General features: G+C 45.5%; 1 protein-coding gene across 1 annotated transcript in view; it reads right to left on the minus strand.

Annotated features, from left to right (window-relative positions):
* LOC144772601 (16 kDa beta-galactoside-binding lectin-like) overlaps nucleotides 1-21,315 on the minus strand; it is a 65,108-nt gene extending 43,793 nt beyond the window's left edge. Inside the window, exon 1 of the mRNA XM_078657037.1 lies at nucleotides 21,155-21,315. Coding sequence (XP_078513163.1) covers nucleotides 21,155-21,163 — 9 coding nt within the window. The 5' untranslated portion in view covers nucleotides 21,164-21,315. The remainder of the gene's footprint in view (nucleotides 1-21,154) is intronic.
* Between the last annotated feature and the right edge of the window lie 330 nt (nucleotides 21,316-21,645).

The raw sequence follows: 21,645 nt of genomic DNA on the forward strand, positions 1-21,645 counted from the left end.
CCAGTGCAGCATATACCCCTGACCGTGTCATACACTGAGGACTGAAGAGCACCCTCACCAGTGCAGCATATACCCCTGACTGTGTCACACACTGAGGACTGAAGAGCACCCTCACCAGTGCAGCATATACCCCTGACTGTGTCATACACTGAAGTCTGGAGAGCACCCTCACCAGTGCAGCATATACCCCTGACAGTGTCATACACTGAGGACTGAAGAGCACCCTCACCAGTGCAGCATATACCCCTGACTGTGTCATGCACTGAAGTCTGGAGAGCACCCTCACTAGTGCAGCATATACCCCTGACTGTGTCATACACTGAGGACTGAAGAGCACCCTCACCAGTGCAGCATATACCCCTCACCGTGTCATACACTGACGTCTGGAGAGCACCCTCACCAGTGCAGCATATACCCCTGACTGTGTCACACACTGAGGACTGAAGAGCACCCTCACTATTGCAGCATATACCCCAGACTGTATCAGACACTGAAGTCGGGAGAGCACCCTCACTAGTGCAGCATATACCCCAGACTGTGTCACACGCTGAGGACTGAAGAGCACCCTCTCCAGTGCAGCATATACCCCAGACTGTGCACACACTGAGGTCTGGAGAGCACCCTCACTAGTGCAGCATATACCCCTGACTGTTTTATACACTGAAGTTGGGAGAGCACCCTCACTAGTGCAGCATATACCCCTGACTGTGTCCTACACTAAGGGCTGAGGAGCACCCTCACTAGTGCAGCATATACCCCTGACTGTGTCATACACTGAAGTCTAGAGAGCACCCTCACCAGTGCAGCATATACCCCTGACTGTGTCACACACTGAAGTCTGGAGAGCACCCTCACCAGTGCAGCATATACCCCTGACTGTGTCAAACGATGAGGACTGAAGAGCACCCTCACTAGTGCAGCATATACCCCTGACTGTGTCACGCACTGAAGTCTGGGGAGCACCCTCACCAGTGCAGCATATACCCCTGACTGTGTCAAACGATGAGGACTGAAGAGCACCCTCACTAGTGCAGCATATACCCCTGACTGTGTCACGCACTGAAGTCTGGGGAGCACCCTCACCAGTGCAGCATATACCCCTGACTGTGTCACACACTAAGGACTGAAGAGCACCCTCACTAGTGCAGCATATACCCCTGACTGTGTCACACACTGAGGACTGAAGAGCACCCTCACCAGTGCAGCATATACCCCAGACTGTGTCACACACTGAGGACTCAGAAGAGCACCCTCATTAGTGCAGCATATACCCCTGACTGCGTCACACACTGAGGACTCAGAAGAGCACCCTCATTAGTGCAGCATATACCCCTGACTCTGTCACACACTGAGGACTGAAGAGCAGCCTCATTAGTGCAGCATATACCCCTGACAGTGTCATACACTGAAGTCTGGAGAGCACCCTCACCAGTGCAGCATATACCCCTGACTGCGTCACACACTGAGGACTGAAGAGCACCCTCACCAGTGCAGCATATACCCCTGACTGTGTCATACACTGAAGTCTGGAGAGCACCCTCACCAGTGCAGCATATACCCCTGACTGTGTCACACACTGAGGACTCAGAAGAGCACCCTCATTAGTGCAGCATATACCCCTGACTGCGTCACACACTGAGGACTCAGAAGAGCACCCTCATTAGTGCAGCATATACCCCTGACTCTGTCACACACTGAGGACTGAAGAGCAGCCTCATTAGTGCAGCATATACCCCTGACTGCGTCACACACTGAGGACTGAAGAGCACCCTCACTAGTGCAGCATATACCCCTGACTGTGTCACACACTGAAGTCTGGAGAGCACCCTCATGTGTGCAGCATATACCCCTGACTGTATCACACACTGAAGTCTAGAGAGCACCCTCACTAGTGCAGCATATACCCCTGACTGTGTCATACACTGAAGTCTGGAGAGCACCCTCACCAGTGCAGCATATACCCCTGACTGTGTCACACACTGAGGTCTGGAGAGCACCCTCATTAGTGCAGCATATACCCCTGACTGTGTCATACACTGAGGACTGAAGAGCACCCTCATGTGTGCAGCATATACCCCTGACTGTATCACACACTGAAGTCTAGAGAGGACCCTCACTAGTGCAGCATATACCCCTGACTGTGTCATACACTGAAGTCTGGAGAGCACCCTCACCAGTGCAGCATATACCCCTGACTGTGTCATACACTGAAGTCTGGAGAGCACCCTCACTAGTGCAGCATATACCCCTGACTGTGTCACACACTGAGGTCTGGAGAGCACCCTCATTAGTGCAGCATATACCCCTGACTGTGTCACACACTGAGGTCTGGAGAGCACCCTCATTAGTGCAGCATATACCCCTGACTGTGTCACACACTGAGGACTGAAGAGCACCCTCTCTAGTGCAGCATATACCCCTGACTGTGTCATACACTGAGGACTGAAGAGCACCCTCACCGGTGCAGCATATACCCCTGACTGTGTCATACACTGAGGACTGAAGAGCACCCTCACTAGTGCAGCATATACCCCTGACTGTGTCATACACTGAGGACTGAAGAGCACCCTCACTAGTGCAGCATATACCCCTGACTGTATCAGACACTGAACTCAGAGCCACGTTGGGACGTCTCCACAAATCCGTGATGAATTTTTAGCATACTTAGCGAGCTTTACACATCTAAAATCACATATAATCCCACTGAACAAGAAGTTTACATGGCCGAAATAGATAGCTTTAGTATATCTAAAAAAATGTAGGCAAGACTTTCTAGCAGAACCTTTCTCTTCAGGCGAGATTAACAGCGTGATTGAAGCGCTGAACGGCTCCACCGCACCAGGCCTTGATGGCTTCACTGGAGACTTTTACAAATCATACAAGGACCTTCTGGCTCCCCGACTGCTCAAGGTGTATAATGAGGCACTAGAACGGAGGGAGTTACCTCCATCCCTTAGAGAAGCAGTGATAGTATTATTACCCTAACCAGGGAAGGACCCATTGGTCTGCGGTTCCTACAGGCCGCTTTCCTTATTAAACTTAGATTACAAAATCCTCACAAAAATGATCGAGCTGCGGCTCTCTTTATTACCTGACAAACTAATTTCTCCCGTCCAATCCGGTTTCGTCCCCCACAGATCCACCTCTCTAAATTTAAGAACCCTTTTTGTGGTGTTACACAGAATGAATCCGGAAACCCCAGCTGCAGCATTTCTCTTGGACACAGAGAAGGCCGTTGATTCCCTTGAGTGTCCTTTCTTGCTATCTGTTATGCGCAGAATGGGAATCCCCAAGGGATTCATCGATGCCACAGCACTCCTGCACCGTGGCCCGAACGCTAGGATACACCTAAACGGCACTCTGTCTCGCTCCTTCGCTCTTTCCCGGGGCATTAGACTGGGCTGCCTCTTATTGCCACTATTATTTATACTAGCTATGGACACACTCGTCGGACATTTCCAGGAGCGGCATCTGCAGAGAGGGCTCCAGTTCTGCACTGGACCCCTGTTGTGTCTTTATAAGCTGACAATGTCATTCTGTATGACAGGGAGCCTCAGGAAAACCTTGAACCACTGATTAGGGAAACAATCCGATTTGGTTGCTTTTCGGGCTTGGGGATCAATTGGCACAAATCAGTGTTGTTGCCCCTCACCACTAACACTAAAACATGGAACTCAGAGTTCCCCCTAGAGTGGTGTGAGGATTCGACTAAATATCTGGGACTACACATTCACTTAGACACTGCCCAAATACTCCGACTAAACTATGGCCAGGCTGTACACAAGCTTGAGTGGCAGGTGGAAAAATGGCTTAAGCTCCCTCTCTCGATTTGCTGGCTGAGTTGCTTTGATTAAAATGATCATCCTTCCCAAATTTGTGTACTTGTTTGCTAACATCCCCATTCCGCTCCCTAACAGTTTCTTCCTGACACTGCGCACTCATCTCATTAGACTTACCTGGGGAGGCAAAAGGCTTAGGGTCCGTTGGGAGGTGCTGACATTACTTTACAGCTGAGGTGAATTCTGGGTTTCAAACCTACCGCTATATTACCTAGTCGCACAATGCAGCTACACACACGCCTGGCTCCATCCAGATGCCAGAATCCCGTACGTAAAGCCAGAGGCAGACCTTGCCCTGCCCGACGCCCTCAACACAGTCCTGCCTTGGGGGTAGCAGCGTGACCCCTGCGACATTCAAACAGTTTCAAATACCAGCTAAGCTTGGAAGAACAAATAAACCACCGAGCACTCTTAGATCAATTCAGTCCACAAATAGTATTTTCCTTTTTCTTCAGTCTTTGTCTTTATTTCTTCTTCAATAAATTCCAACAACAGCCAGCCTACACGTGTTTCGTCTTTAGTCCGTCTTGGACAAGAGACTTCTTCAGGGCTGTAGGGTTACAATATTTACATCTTAGAAATAGTCATTTCCATATACAGGGTACGTTATTCTCATTTAAAGAGAAAACCACCAAGTAAAAGTGAAGTATAGGAAAGACATCTCACATAGACCCTAATGCCAAGCATAAAACAGAAATCACCCAGTGCAGAATGAACATAATCAGTAATAACCAAAGTAAACCAGAAAAATGATCTATTATCATAGTCAAACGTACCAGTTCCAATATCAGTTATCTTAATGAAATCTATCCACCAGTTCAGTCTAGCTTTGACGCTGTAAACATACAAACAACAATTTTCATGTCACGAGCCACCTCCTATGCTTATTGTAATTATCAAATTTTCACCACATTCTCCAAAGCTCACCTTATCAGGTTCACTTCGACTTCAATAGTTGTAACTCGGTATCATTATTCAGTACTCATTATTATATGTAGGTTGCCCTTTTCCCTCTTAATCTTCTTAATTCGTCCGCTACAATAGTAATAATATTAATAGTTGTAATAGTTGCACAGTATATGGTTACTCATTATCAGAGTCATCAAAGCCCCCACTTCGTACTTAAGTCGATTGCTCACCTCTATTACTTCTCTTCGTAACAGGAATGGTATTCTTGTAGCACGTGGGTTTCTCTCAGTATCCAATCTGCTATAGTAATAATGTGAATCGTCAGTTTCTCTATTTTAATTCTGTTACTCTTCTAAAGTAAACAGATATTAGACAGGTAATTACCCATTTCTAAGATTCAGTTCAATAGTGGTAAAGGGGTGACTATTTATCGTACTTTTTATAATTGCAGTGCTTAGTAGCTTCCAATTAATAACTGCTACATAATGTCCATACATGTAAGGTCCGCTTACTTGTACCGCTATAATATTCGAACCTCCATCCCCATTCCAGGAATTCTTTATCCCAGTATAAATAGTATTCATCCTTGGTAAGGAACTCAATACCCCTGTTAGTCTTTTCAAAAGATATTCTAAATTTGCCCATCACACTCACCATTTCTGCTGCTTCCATCTCCGTCTTTACTCGCGTACTACGCGGGCGCCATCTTGTAGTGGCTTTAAATAGACAGAGTGCCAACCAAGTGTGGGCGCCATCTTGGCTTAGTCAAATCCCTCATTACGTCTTTATTTCTTATATTTGTTTTCATTCCCAATTTACGGACAACGTTATTACTGTAGCGGTATGCTAACTGTAATGCTCACCATAATTTAAATTATCGGTTCCGATTTCCATCGCGTAAAACTTGGGCGCCATCTTAGAACGGTCTATATCACTGCGAATACGAGTGAGATGTGGGCGCCATCTTAGTCTAGTCCGTTTTGTATCACATACAACTTGGGCAAATTGTACCCTAAATTGTACCGTATTTACTTTACTATGGTAAATTCAGAGTTATTAATTCGACATAATATGAAAATTAGGGTTGTAAATCCCTACAGAATAGTATACTTTTTTTGCCAACTTCTGGCGCCATCTTTGCCTAGTCTGTATTCTCCGCAGTTCTAATTACAAGAATTAAGGTACTTAATATTAAATTTGAATAAAGGGATATAAGAGAGCCTAATTAGCGGTTATATTTACGTTAGCCCCTTTACCTCAGATAAATCTTATATACCTCTGTAATCATAGGATTGCAGCGCGTGACATGATCATGCGTTTTACATGTAAGTTATCTAGATTCACAGTAAATTGTAGATAGATTCAAGTATAGTCAAAATAACAGTTTAGTATAAATATCATATCCATCATAGTTCACCTGTGGGCAGGGAGTTAGGTTCAGGCAGTTTATATGTAGGGACTTCAGTCCTGACCTAGATAATACTCAAATTCATTGTCTACATTTAAACCTAGTTCTACCGCTTTAAGTTTCATAAGCCACATAACTTCTCTTCGTCGCAACTGAATCGTTCTATTGCCACCTCTAGGATCTCTTTTTACATGATCAATACCATGGTAACTAAATGTGTGTTTCTCTTTATCACCATGATTTCTAACCATATGCGACGCTACTGGGTAGCGTGTATCTCCTGTTTTTAGTGCCCTGAAGTGCTCAACCATTCTATCTTTCAGTCTTCTAATTGTGCTACCTACATAGATCATTTTGCAGGTGCACACAATTACATACACAACAAATGTTGTGTCGCAGTTGATAAAGTGATCAATGGTGTATTCGCCAGTATCATTATAATTAAATGACTTGATTTTCTTAACAGCCCATCTACAGGAACTACATTTTCCACATTTGTGAAATCCATTTCTGCTGGTGGTCAGCCAATCAGGTTCTGTAGTACTAATAGGATAGCTCGGGCTGACATAATTAGAAATTGTACGTCCTTTTCTGAATGTTATTCCTGGCGTCTCTCCCACATGATGTATAAGGTCTTTATCCATGCTCAATAAGTGCCAGTGTCTCTTCAATATACTGAACAGTTGTGCACTCTCAGAGCTGTAATTGGTAATCATTCTTATTTTAGTATGTTTCGATATTTCAGTACTAGGTTTTACACCTAGTGTTTTATTCCTTGTCAGTGTCCTTGCTCTCTCAATAGATTTTGTTATAACCTTATCCTGATAACCACGTTTCAAAAATCTATTCGAGAGATCAACCAAATTGTCTTCAAAATCAGTTTCATTTGTGCAATTGCGTCTTGCTCTTACCATCTCCCCGTAGGGGATGGCATTCTTTTGACTGTTGGGGTGGCAACTTTTCGCATGCAGTACGGCATTACAGCTCATAGGCTTCCTGTACATACGACTACACAGTTTACCATCACTAGTAAACAGTTCAATATCTAGAAATGTAATATTAGTAGCACTATACGCAGTTGTAAATTCAAGATTCAAACTGTTGTCATTAATATACATAAAGAATTCTTTTAGCTTGTTTTCAGAGCCTGTCCATATTAACAGACAGTCGTCTATATACCTCCCCCAGTAATGGATATACTGTATCCATTCTTCACCTGATGGGCCCCAGATTCTCTCCGCCTCGAACCTCCCCATGAAGAGGTTCGCAAAGGAAGGAGCGAGCCTGGAACCCATTGCAGTACCAAGACGCTGTCTGAACCATTGTCCATCAAATAAAAAAACATTATTATGCAATACAATCTCTGTCATTTTCAGGACCATCTGTGTATGATCATATAGTTCCGCTGGTCGTCTACTCAAGAAATGTTCTAATGCTTTTAATCCCTGATCATGGTCAATGTTCGAGTATAAAGACACCACGTCTAATGTAACTAAAATCATTCTTTCATCCCATACTAGATCTTGTAGTAGGTTCAGTACATGCTTCGTATCCTCAATAAAGGATGGCAAGTTGCGGACATACATTTGTAAAAATGTATCCACATATTGGGATAATCGCTCTGTAGGCCCCCCAATCCCTGAAATAATAGGCCTTCCCGGGGGGTTATCTCTGCATTTGTGGATTTTAGGTAGAGTATACATACACAGGGCCCTAGGTGCAGTGACCCTCAGGTATGTATACTCATCATGATCAAGTAGTGTTAGATCGTACCAGATTTTAAGCTGATCATTGATTGCATTTGTCAAAGGTACTAGGGGATTACTAGGTATCTTTTCATAGTATTTCACATCATTTAATTGTGACATTATTCCCCTCTTGTAATCAACAGTATTAAGTATGACTACGTTTCCTCCCTTGTCGGCTCTACGTATGGTTATCTCCGGGTTACATGATAGTTCCTTAAGTGCAGACCTTTCCCCTTTTGTCAAGTTGTCCTTGTATTTTGCCTGACGTTTACGTACAATCTCTTTATCAATATCTAAGTTAACCGCTCTATAGAAAGCCTCTATAGTGCTCCCAGATGTAATAGATGGTGTCCACTTCGATTTTTCTTTCAGTCCACTCTTCTCACTTAGAAACCTATCTACATCTAAGTCTTCTAGCAATTTAATCATGGTGACAGGATCATCCTCTTTCTCAGTGATGGAGAGTAGTAACTGAGTCTCTTTTAGTTCTTGAATTGTAATATTGCTCAAAGGTTTTATTCTTACATCTTTAGGTTTTTCTTGTACATAAGCAAAATACTTCTTAAGTTTTAATTTTCTTACAAATCTGAACAGGTCTATTTTTGTCATATACCAATCAGAGTTAGCCATAGGACAGAAACTCATACCTTTACTAAGTAAACAAATCATATCAACAGACAGCTCCATTGACGACAGATTAACAATCTCAATATCTCCAATTTCTTTAACATCAGTTTGAATCATGGTTTCCAAGATCTTGTCCTCATCCCTACTCTTTCTGCCTGATCTCCTACCGCCCCTCCCACCTCTCCTGGTTTTCTTACATTTGTATCCCTGTTCCTCTCCAAGTCCCTGTTTCCTCGTCTTAATCTCTGAACCTCGTCTAAAAAAGTTGTCTCTGGTGTAGAGGGGGTAGCTGCCTCTACATTGTCCTCATTCTCGCTACTTGACACATTACTGGACTCTGGTTCTGTCTCACTAGATGATGGGGTGCCGTTCCTTCGTTTGGTAGTGGATGCACTCTTCACTAGGTAATCAAACCTTTTGGCAAACGTGTAAATGCGACCAGATGTATAATCTTTCTCGTCGCGTTTAAGCTTTCTAGCTTTCCTCTGTTTAATATCATTCTGCAACTCACTCAATTTCTCATCTAGGATAGTATAGTTTTTAATGGTTGCTTCTGGGAGGTTTAACTCTTTGATCTCCTCTTCTATTTTAGAGATCTCAACAAGCAACTTTGTAATTTTTCTCTCCGCATTCTCAACCAAAATCGCAATCAAGTTTCTTGCATTAGAATTAAGTTCTTTCTCCCAAGCTATATAGAGGTCAGGTTCTAGATCTTCGTATGTCGGTATCACTTGCGATCTCAGTCCTCGAGGGATTCTATTTAGTTTTAGGTACTGTTTAAGAGTAGCGGCATCCCACCATTTATTGAGTTCAGTTCGTTTAAGTGACTCTAATTTTACAAACTTAGCTCTAAGGCCTGCTTTACTAGTCTGATTGGATGGTCTCACGGCATTACCTATAGATCTGCCTGAGACTAGATTCTCAAAGAGTTGCTCTGCTTCCTTATCTCTATTCATCTTCCTCTGCGGCTGCTCCTAAGTTTTAAACAAAAACACCCAAATGACAACAACTTCTTGGAGCGCACAGCAAATTGAGGACAGCACCGAACTTACTTTGTTGGTTTAAACTGTCCTCAATTTGCTGTGCGCTCCAAGAAGTTGTTGTCATTTGGGTGTTTAAGCTTGGAAGAAACTGATCAGACTCCTGGGCGCCCCTATGTTATACTCCCCTGGGCTACTGATTGTTAACCCCCCATGGATCTCAACCACTGATGAAAACCTAGTACAAAAAACGCTCTTCAAATATGGCATAAAAAGCCTTGGTGACGTGTTTACTGGGGGGCAGACAGTCTCTATTTCAGAGGAGGAGAAATTCATAGACCGATTCATTCTTAATTGGGTTCGCTCTGCATTCAGGCCGCTGCTACCAGGATTCCCCCTGAAACCCGAGCCTTTTGCTACACTCGCCATAGTAACCGATTGCACTGGGGGGGAACATCTCATCTCCAAAATGTACAGGGCATGTGCGGACACTATCCCTATTGACGACACCATAATCCGGGCGTCATGGGAGACAGAGCTTGGACACCTTCAGAAGACATCATAAACTGATTCATTTCAAGTTTTTTCTGAGACTATATATAACCCCAGAGCAAACACATAGATAGACCTGAGTGGACCCCATAGCTGCTTAAAGTGCAGAACTCCGCACACAGACTTTGCTTACCTTACTTGGACCTGTGTAAAGACTAAAACTTACTGGGCAGAAATCTTTCGAACACTGGGGGAAATGGTCGAGATGGACATTGTACCCACTCCTGAGGTCGCACTATTGGGTTATGTGGTCAACTTCCCAAAGGGAATTCGGAAGTTTATTTCCATGGGGATACTGTTGGCTAAGAGAGAAATTGCAATTATATGGGGACAAAAAACTGCTCCGGCACTAAAGAGCTGGTTAAACAGTTTAGCATATTGCAACACAAACTGCAATCTATACATTAGCATCTTGCCATGGTCGTCACGTCCAAAAGATATCTGGGGCCCCCTAAAAAGCTATGTCGCTGCATCACACACACAATACGCATCACAACACGAACATGTGATTGTCCCCACGTGAGTGGGTTAATCGGGCAATCCAATTTATAAGGTGTAGTTACATCAAATAAATGTAATAACAAATCTGAGATTGTCGCAGTCATGGATATACCAATGTAATATATGTATTTGGTCGGTTCAGGTGGGAAAGATGGTCGGATAAGAACTATGTTTAAACTTTTTATTGATCACAAGTGCATTTCGTTGTTAACATTCTCCAGATGGTGGTGATTTAATTTTTTCTATCTCCGTATGATTGATACTGTATTGTATTACTATATGGCCCTTATTGGAGCCAGTGATATGCTTGTAAACTGGTAAATAAAAAATGTTTTAAAGTCACTAAGTCCACCAGCAGATCTAAGACATGCATCACAAAACAACGTAGCTTTCAGGATCTTGCTTGCAACTCAGGCACCGTTCAGAAGCTAACTTGGTTTTGTGTTTTACAGGTTCAATCCACGACTTTCCCCAAATCAGTACCTGGTAACCTTCCAATTTCCATATTCAATAGGAAAATAATGATCTAAGTGAACAATGAGATCCTAGTCGTGTTGGCAATATCTTTCCTGCTCTCAAACCACTCACAGCAAATTCACATTTCAACCCTTTGGATTGCTCACCCTCCAACCCTATTGCCCCTTGCTCTTCTTCTCCCAACTTTCAACACTTAACACCTCTGATTTCTCCTCCACTCGATGCACATTCATCCATCGCCAGCCCTTCTGGTCGTTCACCCTACTCCTCCTTTCTCATCTGCCCCAATAATCTACACTTCACACCTCTGTCTTCTCCTCCACTCCTCACACCTTGCAACACCCCCTAATGTATCCTCCTTCTCCCCAGCTACAATCATCCACACACAAAACTCTCCAGCAGGTTCCAGACACCTACCCCCACACACAGTACCTTTAACCAGAGTTCACATACCCTCCCACCTATCAAACAAAATCCACCCTCCCTCCTTCAACTTCCTCTCCACACCTCCCATAATTTGCTCACCGACAACTCCCCGGGCCATTAACCCTTCCTGGCTCACCATCTTATCCAATAGGAACAATCAACTTCCGAAACCTTCCCGCCTTAAATCTCCATTTCTGCCCCCTTCATCCCACATGTACATGACTCCCCGGATCAGCAAGCCTTCCCCAACACCTACCCCAAAAGAACATGATAAGCCTCAGTCCTCCCCTGTACACCACTGGAGCCCTCTCTCTGACCTCCTGTACTCTACTTCTTATCTCACAAAGAAAATAGACATCCTTACACATGCCTTCACTCGTTTCAGCAACTCAGTTACCTCTAGCAAGTGCGATCCACCTCATCCAGCGCAGGTCAAGAGCCTCTCCCCAATCCCATTTCCTTGGGATAATCATTCGCCCAGACCTAATTGGGCATACTCCCCACTCAAAGAGTACGAAATACAAAACCTTCCATGAAGCTATGAAAACACTGATGCCTCCAATACTCAGTTCCCCAGTCAAACACAAAATGCTCTCTCTGTCCCCACTGTTACCTCGAACCATACGTGTAAAGTGCTTTGACACCCTACACTGCAATGAGTAGCACCACAAAGGAAATAAAAAAATTACTCATACAGACCGATACATCTGACATTCTTACAGCGCATGCATATCTCTTATAAGCAGGGATTGAGCAAAGTCAAAAGCTTGCCTCCAAATCACAGTTTCTCTTAAGTACCTGTGAAGTGATGAAGTGATAACAAGGTGGCCACATCCAGGGCATTGGCGGACTTACAGGGCGGTCCGGTGGCATTTTGGCCCATAGGGGTATCATCTGAGGGAGCTCAATGCCAAAGCCCACGAGTCTTTACGGCAGGACCCTGGGATGTAAGCAATGGTTAGTCCTTCGGGCGGTTGAAAAAACCTGAGGAACGGGTCCACCCCTAAAAAGGTGTGAGTAACAATCGGAGACTGGCAGTCATGGGTTTAAGATGGTAGCGCTGAATTAGTCGGCCCAAGGAGCTGTTTGGCTCATCAGGCGGGTGGGCAACTTAGGTTACTGACCCCTGCCTGCCCTTGGATCGCCCGTAAATTAACCCACCATGTTGGCATATTTCGCTTATGAAATAAATTAAATAAACCTGCAGCAAACTGTTGTTCCATCAAATCATGTGTTGTCTGATTTATTTCATTTCTTCTGTGCTAACTCGCTATTAACCAGGTGCGTCGGGGAGGGTCGCCGATATCTGCGCTATGTATAATGTGTGTGAATGATGTAAAGTGCTTTGACACCCTACACTGCGATGAGTAGCACAACAAAGGAAATAAAGAAAGTACTAATACAGACCAATACAACTGACATTCTTACAGCGCATGCATATCTCTTATATGCAGGGATTGAGCAACGTCCAAAGCTTGCCTACAGATCAGTTTCTCTTAAGTACCTGTAAAGTGATGAAGTGATAACAAGCTGTGCCCCTTTGTTTCCGGCCATTGCATTGGCATCTATGTGTGGGGCTCAGATAGCTCCTAGCCAGGGTCTTACTGGAACTAAAGGAGGGCTGATGGCCCATTAACGCCGCCCTTTGTTTGCAGCCAGTCACCCAGCTAGAATATAAAATGCAAAAGCCTCGCCGCCTGCACGTTGCTGCTCTGAAAGGAAAGCAGACAACATGTAGGAGCTGCTGAGTGCGCCCCGGAAAATTACACAGGGACACGTTCAGCCTGTTTCACTATGGTCCAGTTCGGCAGGGAGGAAGGGTCCACCCAGTGAAAACAGTGGGTGGATGCTGCCCACCCCCGTGCACCCCGACTTGTGCCCTGCCTTAGTTTCCTGTCATCTATGATCCCTTCTAACATCCCAACTCATTTCGTCATGTTCATCTTCGGCCATTCATACTCACCTCCATCGTCACGCCCCCACTCGCTTCTGTCATTGGCCCTTTCCTCCCCACCTCGCACTCATCTCTATATCCGTTCCCAGCTATTCAGTTGTCCTTCCTCACACCATCCTCTTCCACTCCCCATCTCCAGACACCCCCACTCCCCTTCTTCGTTCCTTCTCACCCACCCATGTTTTACTTCCGTTTTTGTACGTAATTTTATATGCATCTCGCTCTATAGGCTAACTCATGTTATACACACAGAGGACTGTACTGATCATCTTTGGCCACAAGGGCTAAGGCTGGTCCAATCTCCAAATGTGTCCTGCGACGGTGGGAGGGAGTGGGGGTGGGGGGGGGACGGGTTCTACACTTCTAGTTTATCAGGCCTCGCAGCTAGGAATCATATTTGACAACCTTTTATTTATTTCTCAAATTGCCAGGCTGACGTCTACCTGTTTCTACAACTTCAAAACTCTGAGAAAAGCCTGACGCTTGCTGTGCCGCTCCCCTCTCCCACTGTCCCACTCTCACTCATTTATTTTAACGACCCACTCACCTCTTCCACTGTCCCACTCATCTCTTCCACTGCCCCACATAAACTAATTTCTTTCATTGACCCACTCCCACTCACCTCTACCACTGCCCCAATCATCTCATCCACTGCTCCACTCACCTCTTGCACTGTCCCACTCACCTCTTCCACTGTCCCACTCACACTCACTTCTTTCATTGACCCATTCATACTTGCCTCTGTCATTGTTCCACTCACCTTTTTCACTAATCCACTCACCCTCACTTCTTCGATTTTTGAGAATCACTCATCTCTTTCAGTGTCCCACTCACAGTCTCCTCTTCCACTGCCTCACCCTTACTCATTTCTTTCATTGACCCACTCCCACTCACCTCTTCCACTATAGCACTCACACCTCACCTCTTCCATTGTGTGAATCACACATCTCTTCCATTGTCCCACTCACACTCACTTCTTTCATTGACCCATTCCTACTCACCTCTACCACTGCCCCAACCATCTCTTCCACTGCTCCACTCACCTCTTTCATTGTCCCACTCACCTCTTCCACTGTCCCACTGCCACTCACTTCTTGCCTCGAACCATTTGTACTCACCTCTGTCATTGTTCCACTCACCTTTTTCACTAATCCACTCACCCTCACTTCTTCGATTTTTGAGAATCACTCATCTCTTTCAGTGTCCCACTCACAGTCTCCTCTTCCACTGCCTCACCCTTACTCATTTCTTTCATTGACCCACTCCCACTCACCTCTTCCACTATAGCACTCACACCTCACCTCTTCCATTGTGTGAATCACACATCTCTTCCATTGTCCCACTCACACTCACTTCTTTCATTGATCCATTCCTACTCACCTCTGTCATTGTCTCACTCACCTCTTCAACTGTCCCACTCACACTCACTTCTTTCATTGACCCATTCCTACCCACCTCTGTCATTGTCCCACTCACCTCTTCCACTGTCCAACTCACAATCACTTCTTTCATTGACCCATTCATACTCACCTCTGTCATTGTCCCACTCACCTCTTCAACTGTCCCACTTACACTCACTCCTTTCATTGACCCATTCATACTCGCCTCTGTCATTGTTCCACTCACCTCTTCCACTGTCCCACTTACACTCACTTCTTTCATTGACCCATTCATACTCGCATCTGTCATTGTCCCACTCACCTCTTCCACTGTCCCACTTACACTCACTCCTTTCATTGACCCATTTCTACTCGCATCTGTCATTTTCCCACTCACCTCTTCCACTGTCCCACTTACACTCACTTCTTTCATTGACCCATTCATACTCGCCTCTGTCATTGTCTCACTCACCTCTTCAACTGTCCCACTCACACTTATTTCTTTCATTGACCCATTCCTACTCACCTCTGTCATTGTGAGACTCACCTCTTCAACTGTCTCACTCACACTCACTTCTTTCATTGACCCATTCATACTCACCTCTGTCATTGTCCCACTCACCTCTTCCACTGTCCCACTTACACTCACTTCTTTCATTGACCCATTCATACTCACCTCTGTCATTGTCCCACTCACCCCTTCCACTGTCCCACTCACACTCACTTCTTTCATTGACCCATTCATACTTGCCTCTGTCATTGTCCCACTCACCTCTTCCACTGTCCAACTCACACTCACTTCTTTCATTGACCCATTCAAACTCACCTCTGTCATTGTCCCACTCACCTCTTCCACTGTCCAACTCACACTCACTTCTTTCATTGACCCATTCATACTCACCTCTGTCATTGTCCCACTCACCTCTTCCACTGTCCCACTTACACTCACTTCTTTCATTGACCCATTCATACTCACCTCTGTCATTGTCCCACTCACCCCTTCCACTGTCCCACTCACACTCACTTCTTTCATTGACCCATTCATACTTGCCTCTGTCATTGTCCCACTCACCTCTTCCACTGTCCAACTCACACTCACTTCTTTCATTGACCCATTCATACTCACCTCTGTCATTGTCCCACTCACCTCTTCCACTGTCCCACTTACACTCACTTCTTTCATTGACCCATTCATACTCACCTCTGTCATTGTCCCACTCACCCCTTCCACTGTCCCACTCACACTCACTTCTTTCATTGACCCATTCATACTTGCCTCTGTCATTGTCCCACTCACCTCTTCCACTGTCCAACTCACACTCACTTCTTTCATTGACCCATTCATACTCACCTCTGTCATTGTCCCACTCACCTCTTCCACTGTCCCACTTACACTCACTTCTTTCATTGACCCATTCATACTCACATTTGTCATTGTCCCACTCACCTCTTCCACTGTCCCACTTACACTCACTCCTTTCATTGACCCATTCATACTCGCCTCTGTCATTGTCCCACTCACCTCTTCCACTGTCCCACTTACACTCACTTCTTTCATTGACCCATTCATACTCGCATCTGTCATTGTCCCACTTACCTCTTCCACTGTCCCACTTACACTCACTCCTTTTATTGACCCATTTCTACTCGCATCTGTCATTTTCCCACTCACCTCTTCCACTGTCCCACTTACACTCACTTCTTTCATTGACCCATTCATACTCGCCTCTGTCATTGTCTCACTCACCTCTTCAACTGTCCCACTCACACTTATTTCTTTCATTGACCCATTCCTACTCACCTCTGTCATTGTGAGACTCACCTCTTCAACTGTCTCACTCACACTCACTTCTTTCATTGACCCATTCATACTCACCTCTGTCATTGTCCCACTCACCTCTTCCACTGTCCCACTTACACTCACTTCTTTCATTGACCCATTCATACTCACCTCTGTCATTGTCCCACTCACCCCTTCCACTGTCCCACTCACACTCACTTCTTTCATTGACCCATTCATACTTGCCTCTGTCATTGTCCCACTCACCTCTTCCACTGTCCAACTCACACTCACTTCTTTCATTGACCCATTCAAACTCACCTCTGTCATTGTCCCACTCACCTCTTCCACTGTCCAACTCACACTCACTTCTTTCATTGACCCATTCATACTCACCTCTGTCATTGTCCCACTCACCTCTTCCACTGTCCCACTTACACTCACTTCTTTCATTGACCCATTCATACTCACCTCTGTCATTGTCCCACTCACCCCTTCCACTGTCCCACTCACACTCACTTCTTTCATTGACCCATTCATACTCGCCTCTGTCATTGTCCCACTCACCTCTTCCACTGTCCCACTCACACTCACTTCTTTCATTGACCCATTCAAACTCACCTCTGTCATTGTTCCACTCACCTTTTTCACTAATCCACTCACCCTCACTTCTTCGATTTTTGAGAATCACTCATCTCTTTCAGTGTCCCACTCACAGTCTCCTCTTCCACTGCCTCACCCTTACTCATTTCTTTCATTGACCCACTCCCACTCACCTCTTCCACTATAGCACTCACACCTCACCTCTTCCATTGTGTGAATCACACATCTCTTCCATTGTCCCACTCACACTCACTTCTTTCATTGACCCATTCCTACTCACCTCTACCACTGCCCCAACCATCTCTTCCACTGCTCCACTCACCTCTTTCATTGTCCCACTCACCTCTTCCACTGTCCCACTGCCACTCACTTCTTGCCTCGAACCATTTGTACTCACCTCTGTCATTGTTCCACTCACCTTTTTCACTAATCCACTCACCCTCACTTCTTCGATTTTTGAGAATCACTCATCTCTTTCAGTGTCCCACTCACAGTCTCCTCTTCCACTGCCTCACCCTTACTCATTTCTTTCATTGACCCACTCCCACTCACCTCTTCCACTATAGCACTCACACCTCACCTCTTCCATTGTGTGAATCACACATCTCTTCCATTGTCCCACTCACACTCACTTCTTTCATTGATCCATTCCTACTCACCTCTGTCATTGTCTCACTCACCTCTTCAACTGTCCCACTCACACTCACTTCTTTCATTGACCCATTCCTACCCACCTCTGTCATTGTCCCACTCACCTCTTCCACTGTCCAACTCACAATCACTTCTTTCATTGACCCATTCATACTCACCTCTGTCATTGTCCCACTCACCTCTTCAACTGTCCCACTTACACTCACTCCTTTCATTGACCCATTCATACTCGCCTCTGTCATTGTTCCACTCACCTCTTCCACTGTCCCACTTACACTCACTTCTTTCATTGACCCATTCATACTCGCATCTGTCATTGTCCCACTCACCTCTTCCACTGTCCCACTTACACTCACTCCTTTCATTGACCCATTTCTACTCGCATCTGTCATTTTCCCACTCACCTCTTCCACTGTCCCACTTACATTCACTTCTTTCATTGACCCATTCATACTCGCCTCTGTCATTGTCTCACTCACCTCTTCAACTGTCCCACTCACACTTATTTCTTTCATTGACCCATTCCTACTCACCTCTGTCATTGTGAGACTCACCTCTTCAACTGTCTCACTCACACTCACTTCTTTCATTGACCCATTCATACTCACCTCTGTCATTGTCCCACTCACCTCTTCCACTGTCCCACTTACACTCACTTCTTTCATTGACCCATTCATACTCACCTCTGTCATTGTCCCACTCACCCCTTCCACTGTCCCACTCACACTCACTTCTTTCATTGACCCATTCATACTTGCCTCTGTCATTGTCCCACTCACCTCTTCCACTGTCCAACTCACACTCACTTCTTTCATTGACCCATTCAAACTCACCTCTGTCATTGTCCCACTCACCTCTTCCACTGTCCAACTCACACTCACTTCTTTCATTGACCCATTCATACTCACCTCTGTCATTGTCCCACTCACCTCTTCCACTGTCCCACTTACACTCACTTCTTTCATTGACCCATTCATACTCACCTCTGTCATTGTCCCACTCACCCCTTCCACTGTCCCACTCACACTCACTTCTTTCATTGACCCATTCATACTTGCCTCTGTCATTGTCCCACTCACCTCTTCCACTGTCCAACTCACACTCACTTCTTTCATTGACCCATTCATACTCACCTCTGTCATTGTCCCACTCACCTCTTCCACTGTCCCACTTACACTCACTTCTTTCATTGACCCATTCATACTCACCTCTGTCATTGTCCCACTCACCCCTTCCACTGTCCCACTCACACTCACTTCTTTCATTGACCCATTCATACTTGCCTCTGTCATTGTCCCACTCACCTCTTCCACTGTCCAACTCACACTCACTTCTTTCATTGACCCATTCATACTCACCTCTGTCATTGTCCCACTCACCTCTTCCACTGTCCCACTTACACTCACTTCTTTCATTGACCCATTCATACTCACATTTGTCATTGTCCCACTCACCTCTTCCACTGTCCCACTTACACTCACTCCTTTCATTGACCCATTCATACTCGCCTCTGTCATTGTCCCACTCACCTCTTCCACTGTCCCACTTACACTCACTTCTTTCATTGACCCATTCATACTCGCATCTGTCATTGTCCCACTTACCTCTTCCACTGTCCCACTTACACTCACTCCTTTTATTGACCCATTTCTACTCGCATCTGTCATTTTCCCACTCACCTCTTCCACTGTCCCACTTACACTCACTTCTTTCATTGACCCATTCATACTCGCCTCTGTCATTGTCTCACTCACCTCTTCAACTGTCCCACTCACACTTATTTCTTTCATTGACCCATTCCTACTCACCTCTGTCATTGTGAGACTCACCTCTTCAACTGTCTCACTCACACTCACTTCTTTCATTGACCCATTCATACTCACCTCTGTCATTGTCCCACTCACCTCTTCCACTGTCCCACTCACTTCTTTCACTGACCCATTCATACTTAACTCTGTCATTGTCCCACTCACCTCTTCCACTGTCCAACTCACACTCACTTCTTTCATTGACCCATTCAAACTCACCTCTGTCATTGTCCCACTCACCTCTTCCACTGTCCAACTCACACTCACTTCTTTCATTGACCCATTCATACTTGCCTCTGTCATTGTCCCACTCACCTCTTCCACTGTCCAACTCACACTCACTTCTTTCATTGACCCATTCATACTCACCTCTGTCATTGTCCCACTCACCTCTTCCACTGTCCCACTTACACTCACTTCTTTCATTGACCCATTCATACTCACATTTGTCATTGTCCCACTCACCTCTTCCACTGTCCCACTTACACTCACTCCTTTCATTGACCCATTCCTACTCGCATCTGTCATTGTCCCACTCACCTCTTCCACTGTCCAACTCACACTCACTTCTTTCATTGACCCATTCATACTCACCTCTGTCATTGTCCCACTCACCTCTTCAACTGTCCCACTTACACTCACTCCTTTCATTGACCCATTCATACTTGCCTCTGTCATTGTCCCACTCACCTCTTCCACTGTCCAACTCACACTCACTTCTTTCATTGACCCATTCATACTCACCTCTGTCATTGTCCCACTCACCTCTTCCACTGTCCCACTTACACTCACTTCTTTCATTGACCCATTCATACTCACCTCTGTCATTGTCCCACTCACCCCTTCCACTGTCCCACTCACACTCACTTCTTTCATTGACCCATTCATACTCGCCACTGTCATTGTCCCACTCACCTCTGCCTAACTCACACTCACTTCTTTCATTGACCCATTCATACTCACCTATGTCATTGTCCCACTCACCTCTTCCGCTGTCCCATTTACACTCACTTCTTTCATTGACCCATTCATACTCGCCTCTGTCATTGTCCCACTCACCTCTTCCACTGTCCCACTTACACGCACTTCTTTCATTGACCCATTCATACTCACCTCTGTCATTGTCCCACTCACCTCTTCCACTGTCCCACTTACACGCACTTCTTTCATTGACCCATTCATACTCGCCTCTGTCATTGTCCCACTCACCTCTTCCACTGTCCCACTTACACGCACTTCTTTCATTGACCCATTCATACTCACCTCTGTCATTGTCCCACTCACCTCTTCCACTGTCCCACTTACACTCACTTCTTCCATTGTGAGACTCACACATCTCTTCCATTTCCCACCCTTACTCATTTCTTTCATTGATCCAATCCCACTCACCTCTTCCACTGTCCCACTTACCTCTCCCACTGTACCTCTCACCTCCTCCACTGTCCCACTCACACTCACTTGTTCCATTGTCTGACTCTCACACATCTCACCCACTGCCCCCCTCCCACTCACCTGTGCCATTGCTCCTCCTTGCTCTGCTGCTCAGACTGGATCTTCTGTCTCTACTGCACAAGACAGATCTTCGATCTCTGCTGCTCAGGCTGAATCTTCGATCTTCGATCTCTGCTGCTCAGGCTGGATCTTCGATCTCTGCTGCTCAGGCTGGTGTTGCTCAGGAGGGTACCACCTTATATAGCTGGTAAGTGACTCATATAGAAGGCGTGACCTCCGATTCTGAGGAAAATGACAAAAGAGTGATCCGCAGAGAACCCAGTGTGTAGGCGAGGAGGGGCAGCAAGGGTCAAGGTTTCTTCCTGAGAAGCTTATCAACCTATAGTCACCTATGACTAAGTGAGAAATACATGGAAAGATAAATAAATCAAAGAGGCAGTGTGGGTGTGAAAGGGGAACGTGCAGAGTCATACAGGGTTGACTAACAGCGTTCTCTTTATTTAAAAAAACAGCTGTAGCAATGCTCTGTATGAGAAATAGGGTGCTTAATT

Source organism: Lissotriton helveticus, chromosome 1_1 (genome assembly GCF_964261635.1).
Source record: "Lissotriton helveticus chromosome 1_1, aLisHel1.1, whole genome shotgun sequence".
Taxonomy (NCBI): Eukaryota; Metazoa; Chordata; class Amphibia; order Caudata; family Salamandridae; genus Lissotriton; species Lissotriton helveticus.